The sequence below is a fragment of the Crocodylus siamensis genome, chromosome 12 (assembly GCF_052110815.1).
Source record: "Crocodylus siamensis isolate JL-2025a chromosome 12, ASM5211081v1, whole genome shotgun sequence".
Lineage (NCBI taxonomy): Eukaryota > Metazoa > Chordata > Crocodylia > Crocodylidae > Crocodylus > Crocodylus siamensis.
Window position 1 is genome coordinate 473,950 of NC_143406.1, and position 6,793 is coordinate 480,742.

The window sequence follows — 6,793 nt, forward strand, 5'->3', positions numbered from 1 at the left end:
GTCATAACAACACCGGGCCGTGGCAAAAGCCGGCAGCTGGAGGCAGCTGGGGACATTCATGCTTGTTAAGCTGTTGCTGGGGTTCCAGCGACTGGAAATGTCACCGGCCCTCCAGTTGCCTCGGGAAGAGACTTGCTGGGACAAATCGCGTTCCTGAGCCCTGGAGCCCCCAGCAGCTGCTCGGGGGAGGCTCTTGCCCCCTGCCGCCCACGTCTCGTAACAGAAAAGCCCGCGGCCGGGAGCCTGGCCCTGCTGAAGTCCGTGGGAAATGCCCGTTGGCTTCAGTGGGGCAGCGACCGCGCGGCTTGTCGGCACGTCCAGGCCGTCGCTGTGCGCACGGCGCAGGCGGGTGCCAGGCAGCCGCGGCCGGCGGAGGGGCTGCCACCGCGCAGCAAAGCCACCAGAACGGTGCCTCCTCGGGGGACGCCGGCGCTCGCTCCTTGGTGCCCGCCACGCGCTGCTAGCCCGCACCGTTCAACCCCGATGCACTGCCCGCCTGTCCTGTGCCTCATCCCGGGACCTTGCTGGAGCCGAGATGCTGAAATATTTTACTGGACAGTATTTGTCTGAAACCCCTTTAGGTGGAAAAGCTTAGTCAAGTGGACTGAAGCATTTCACCGGTTTATATCGGTGTCTTGAATTGCTTTGGTCATTTTTTTTAAAATCAAAACACAAAATTGTCAAGAAAAATGTGTCGTGTTTTTCCAGTTCCAAGTGATGTTTTATTTCACATTCGCCTCACCGTTACTTTAAAAAACCAACTCATTTTAAGGCCATAGCAACAAATGAAATGTTTCATTTCACAGCAAACAAAATCTACGGGCTGCTCGATCCCGCTCCCCCGAGTGCCAGGAGGAGGGGATGGTTCCCTGCCCTTGAATAAGGTGGTTGTTCCTTCTCTTCTGCAGGAAGATGCCAAAGATCCCCATTCGTCTGTGGGCCTGAGCTCCCGGTGCCGCGGGCTCTGGAGCGAGTGCGTGTTTGACAACATGGCCAGCCTCTGGACATGCGACATCCCCACCTCCTATCTCAGCGAGCACCCTGGTGAGTGAGCAAAGGGCTGGGCTCGGCGTGGTGCGGTGCTCCCGCGCGGCACTGAACGTGCAGCGTTAGGAATGCCCCGTCCTGCAGGCAGGGCTTTGATTGAGGGGAGCGGGTCTCCGAGGCACGCTCCAAACACCTCTGAAACGTCTTTGTAGCCAGAACTGCCTTCCACGCCCGGTGTGCGCTGCAGTCCTCTGACCCCTTGGCACTGCAGGAACTGAAATGCTAATAGTGCACGAGCTCCTTTCCTGCTGCTGAGAACAAGTCTCCTCTCTAGCTGCAGGCCTGCTCCTTAGTCTGATTCATGGCTGTGGGTGCCTTTTGCTCAGAAGCTCTGAGGCTCGTGCCAGCCAAGATGCCCAGGCAGGCACACGTTATGTGCAGGGTCTGATTTTCATGAGAACGACGGCTCTAACAACCGACACGGTTTCTCGAGGGCCAGGCTGGGCAAAGCCCTGCAGGGAGGACTCTGAGTTGCACCTCTCCTGCTGCCAGTGCTTTGGACGGCCCACCCCTTCCCACCTGCCGCTCTGCTCTCGCTCTGGCGGACTGTGCTTGTGTTGGGCGCTGCATTGCTTTAAGTCTTCGTTGGAGATGGAAGTTGCAGCTTGAGAGGTGAAATTGCCGTGAGGCTGGGAGTGCCAGCAAAGGGAAGGCCGTGTCTGAACTGGGATGCCACGCTTGCTTTGTTGCGGGGTATCGCTGTCAAGCGTGTCCTGCGGGCCAGGAATTTGGGGTCAGGGGCACGGGGGTGGGGCCTACCACTGAAGTCGGGGGTACGGAGCCCGGCCGGGGGCTTGCCTCGGTGCCGGCGCTGCAAGTGTGAGCTGTGTTAACACCTGCAGCTGCCTGAGCCAACGTGGCCGCTGTGCTTGCCCGGCCGCAGGAGGAGGGTCTGGGTCCGGCCGTAAGGAGCCTCGTGCCCGGATCGGACCCGCGGGACAGCCCTGCTCTCCTGGGGAAGGGCCAGCGTCCCGCTGTAGTGCAAGACTTCGCTCTCCTTGTATGTTCGCTACGTCGGCCCACAAGGTCACCGCCGATGGCAGTGCTGCTAATGCTGGCATCGGCCTGGTGCTCACAGGTTAGTTTTCAGTGTCTTCACGCTGCGCCACGTCTGTCCTTCCAGCGGTCCTGGTGACCACTCGTGCTCTGGTGATTGTGACCGGCATCCTGTGCACTGGGGCGATGCCCTCCCTCATTGTAGGAATGAGATGCACTCACCTGATGAGGGACAACGTCCGTCAGAAATACAAGTTCACCCTTGCTGCGGGGACCCTCTTCCTTCTCGGAGGTAAAACCTACGTCCTTACATACAGCCAGTACAGTATAGCCAGCCCCAGGCCTGCGCCTGCGGTCCTCCAGAGCTTCTCTCCAAGGCTGCGTGAGGCCTTTGGCGGCACTTGCGCTTGAACAGCTCTCTAGGGGTAGGGGGTTTCAGGGGCGCTCAGCCTGGCCTGGCTTCTCTTCCGTGGCCGTGGGGAAGAAGGCACGGGCTTCTTGCTGCCCCACAGACTGCCCGGAGGTCGTGCTCCAAAGCGCCCTGTGCCCCCGTCTCCCTGCAGGAGCCCCCGGGCAGTGTTTTACCAATACCTCGTGACACGGGCTGAGGTCCTGCCGCTGCTGCAGCCAGACGCAAAGCAGCTGTTGTGTCAGCAGGACCGGGTTTCACCTCGTGTCGCCGCCAGAGAGCCCCATCGACGGCCTCGCTCCTTCTCCCAGTCTTTCCCTGCTCTGGGGGAAAAGGGGCTATTTTCATTCTCCTGCCTTTCTCCCCAGCCTTTAACTCTGAGCTGCCCTGGCAGCAATAATACCCACCATTGCACCCAGTCTGAACTGAGATCTGGCCCAGGCCAGTGTTGGACTTGGAGTCTGCAAGGACATGATTACTGGTGATGGTAGCTTACACTCCAGGAAAACCTCCCCTTGTAGACTGCATTCCTGTCCGGGCAGAAGTGCAAAGCATCACCCCGGGTCCTCCTGGGAGCGCGAGGCCACTGCCCGGAGCGCAACGCCTCCCTTCTCTTGCAGGCCTGGCGGGCACAGCGGCTGTTCTCTGGTACGCGGTGGACACCGTGCAGAAGTACAGGCTGGAGGTGAGTGTTGTGCTTGGAGGAAGCCGTGAGATGTGCGCTTGCAAGGATGCTCAGAAAAGGTGTTACTTTAAAATCACTGCTTTTTGTGGCAGACTCCTTAAAGCAAGCCCTTCCCCCGCTCCCCAAGGAAGGTCTGCAATGTTCATTTCTGAGAGAAGGAGTTAAATGGACTTGATTCAGCTCTTGGGCTGATGCCCCCAGAAGTATTTAGGCATCTGGCTCTCCTTGGTTTCAGGAAGGCGGCGAGGCACCTGGACAGCACTGGGGATCTGGACCTTTGCGCTCTGTGACATGGAAGGTGTTTTGTGCCGTGTTTGGTGTTCACAGTTAATGATGATGTATCTGAAACCTTTGAACAGAGGCGCAAGCAGACTAGCACCAAGCAGGGGTCTCGCCTACCCATCCTCGTCTCTGGGAGTGGCTCATACCGCACCCTTCAGCCGTGGCATCCCGTGGCAGAGCATTTCTCTTTGGCTCCAAATAATGAATATAATGGTTGAAGATGGCTCTTTGATCAGTGGTTATCACTGTTACTGGTCTCAGGTAGAGAAGAGCTTTGCAGGGAATATACAGACCCGTGGCGGTAAGCACAGCTGATAACACAAGTGACTGCGACCTGCAGCCCGCTCTGAACCCGGGAGTGGGAGAATATCATGGCCCCGAGACAGGCAGTGGCTTGAGGCCGATGACTTGCAGCATTGCACTGAGAGGAAAACTCATCGAAGGAGCAGTTAGTGCCGTAACCGTGAGAGATGAATCGAAAATGCACACAGGTGCTTATGTCTAGCGCTACCCCGGGCCGTGAACCTGACCGTCTGCCTTCTCTTTCAGGTCAGTTTTGGGATCCCTGGGGTGACCTATGAACTGGGCTATTCCTACTGGATGGCGGTGGCCGGCACCCTCTGCACCTGCGCCGCAGGGATCCTGCTGCTTGTTGCCAACTGCCCCCGGACCCAGAGACCGAGGAGGAAGCCCCCACATGTCCCGCTGCCCCCCGACTTCCAGAGAAGAGGCACTTACTTGTGAGTCCAGCTTCCAGCACTTCCACCGCCTCGTTCTCAGCCTTTTCGGACTCGAGGCGCCCTCGGAAAACACCAGCTCCTAGTTTTCACTCTTTTTTTTGCCTATAGAAAAACAGTGGAGCAGCGTTTTCGTGGTGCGAAGAACTCAGGAAGATGCAACTGTGGATTTCTGTTGAAGTCTCTGGGCTTATGTTGTGAATTGTGTTTGAAAACCTGACTGTGGGGCACCCTACAGCACCCTGGAAAGGATCTCAAGGCACCCCAGGGTACTGCGGCACCCTGGTTAAGAAACACTCCCCCAGAAGCACAGGCCTCTGTAAGACGCTGTGATGAAAGGGAGGACTAAATTCTCCATCACCTGCAGGCTGGGCAGTCTCTAACCCCACTGCAAAGTGGGCGTGAAACACTGCCTGATGCGCGCGCCGGGATTTCACCCCACTTTGCCGCAGGGTATGTGCACCCAGGGGGCAGGGCTACCAGACTCCCAAGGTAACATCTACGAAAGCTCCCAAATTAACTAGAAACTTCAGTCCCATTTTCCAAACCGCCGAGGGGCTCGTCTGTGTTGCCCTGTGCTGCAAGCACTGCCCAAAGGCATGTCCCGCTCGCGCCTTCCTGCTCCGCACGTGCCCAACCCATCTCGGGGTCCCTCGGGGCCCCGGGTTTCTCTCATGAGTTAGAAGAGGAGCGTAGCCTACGTGTGCACGTCCGAACAGGCACTCGAGACGCCGCGGTCTGGAAAAGCCTGGGCGCAGAGACTCTGCTGGCTGGACTCCATTTTTTTGCTTACACAGGTAGGGAGAGAGCATTTTTCTCCGTCGGCGAGAGCTAGAGGAGATCAGTGTCTCTGCAGCGAACTGGAGGCTGCAAGTGAGAGGAAGAGCGGAAAAAGCCCTGGTCAGACTCTGGTCACTCCCCCCTCCAGCATCTGCTCTCTGCCGCTGAGACAGGAGACTGGGCAAGACAGACCTATACGGTCTGACCCAGTAAATGGCAGCTCTTATGTCATTGTGATTAGCCTGTATACAGGAGATATTGGAGCACTTTTGATCAGCAGCAGTAATGCCCCCTTCCTCTTACTGCAGACGGTGCCAGCTTTTCCTTGGCGTTCCACGCATTTGTGTCTTTTCCGTAGTAATTTATTAAAATGTCTCCTTATTGCGATGCAAGCAGCCTCTTACAACATGAAAGCAATGAACTGTGCTCTTTAAACAGGGCTGTGGAAAGCCCTTCAGACGGAGCACTTCTGAACAAAAGCACATGACTTCTTTATTCAAAATTTGGAGAAAAAATTGACTGTGTCAGCAATCTGTGAGCAAAGAAAAACTCAGAGTAGGCAATCTTATAGCAGGCATTGTGCCCCAGGGCTACCATGCAGCATATCTACCCAGCAGGCTCAGTACTTTATTGTCCATGGTCTGTTATCTGCCTTATTTATTTGCAGAAGATGTATAGAAATGTGCCACCTGGCTGTGGGCAAGAGGATGCCTTGCTGGCGAGTCCAGAATCAATGAAAACAGCCGTACGGGTTCCTTCCTTCTCGGCAAGAATCGTAATTGCACTGGATGGAGGATGGTGTTGTTTAGGGATAGGAGGAGATGGGCACTTAGAAAGCACGTGGTGTTGGTCTCCCTCAGTTCAGACCCGGAACAAGCATTTTTGGCTGGGATTTTCAAAGCAGACTCCTGTGAGTTAAGCACGAAATCCTGCTGGATGCTGACTCCCTTAAACTTGCTTTTTTTTCCTCTTTAAATCCTGCTGCTACCAATTTCCCTAATAAGAGCAGAGTCAGGTTCACACGCTGATCAAATCCTGACCGTCATGAGGACAGTGAGAAAAGTCATTGTGCTCATTATAGCACTGACACTGCAGCAGTTATTCATGTAAGCAGCTCTTTCGGGAAGTCTCTTGCAAGCAAGGACTCCTGGCCTTGGGAAGGGATTGCTGGCCGGGACCTGTGATAGCTTCGCCTGCCTGGGATACATCATCTTTGTCCAAATATTACACATTTTTCTTGGGAAACAAGACTGAGAAGGACTTGCTGCTCTTTGCTCTTTTGTCGTCTGCCTGTAACCCACTAGACCATCCCCCAAACTGGGCCCAGACCCAGGGAGCTGCTACAGCGTGAGCTCCGTGCCTGGTGCTAGGACAGAGTTGTGTTTTCTGTGGATCCAGCCTCAAGGGAAGCCCCTGGCACGAACCCAGTGGGTCACAACCCCAGAGACTGGACAAAACTCCCATTTAAAGGGGAGTTGGGAACGTGTGGGATAGGTCATGGGTCACAGCAGTGACTTTCCTTCTCTTGCACACGCGCACGGCCCACTCGGGGCACTCGGCTTACTACTGCTGCCACCCCACGGGGTGTTTCTCTAGGTGAGGGGCAGACCCCTTGGAGCCGTCCAAGCGCCAGCTTTGCAGGTGCCTCAGTGTCATTTTCGGCATCTCAGTGCAGGCAGGGGTGCTGTCTGCTGCCGCGTGCCCTGTACGCTGTGCGCGCACGGGAGGCTATGCATGTGCTTGGCTATACGCATGCTTCCCTGGTGGACGCGTACTGGTGTCAAAGGCCCAGAAATGTAGGTGGCCCAGAGCTACAGGTAGCAGAAGAGGCTTCCCACGATTTAGCCCCAGGACCTG

At 56.2% G+C, this 6,793-nt stretch overlaps 1 protein-coding gene across 2 annotated transcripts; it reads left to right on the forward strand.

Annotated features, from left to right (window-relative positions):
* Positions 1-497: 497 nt before the first annotated feature.
* LOC149854407 (claudin-16-like) lies at positions 498-6,441 on the forward strand. 2 transcript variants are annotated; one of them, XM_090024146.1, is made up of 4 exons: positions 498-1,044; positions 2,171-2,335; positions 3,073-3,137; positions 3,969-6,441. In XM_090024146.1, the coding sequence occupies exons 1-4, from the start codon at positions 786-788 to the stop codon at positions 4,161-4,163; spliced, it is 684 nt and encodes a 227-aa protein (XP_089880272.1). In that variant the 5' UTR covers positions 498-785; the 3' UTR covers positions 4,164-6,441. The 2 variants fall into 2 exon arrangements, with proteins under 2 accessions (XP_089880272.1, XP_089880273.1); XM_090024147.1 differs by lacking the exon at positions 3,969-6,441 and adding an exon at positions 3,373-3,506.
* Positions 6,442-6,793: the final 352 nt, after the last annotated feature.

Bases quoted from the DNA above. Each gene is read 5' to 3' on its own strand.
- LOC149854407 (XM_090024146.1), top strand. From the start codon at position 786: ATGAAATGTTTCATTTCACAGCAAACAAAATCTACGGGCTGCTCGATC. The intron at 1,045-2,170 runs GTGAGTGAGCAA...CTGTCCTTCCAG, and splicing joins CTATCTCAGCGAGCACCCTG to CGGTCCTGGTGACCACTCGT. The intron at 3,138-3,968 runs GTGAGTGTTGTG...CTTCTCTTTCAG, and splicing joins TGCAGAAGTACAGGCTGGAG to GTCAGTTTTGGGATCCCTGG.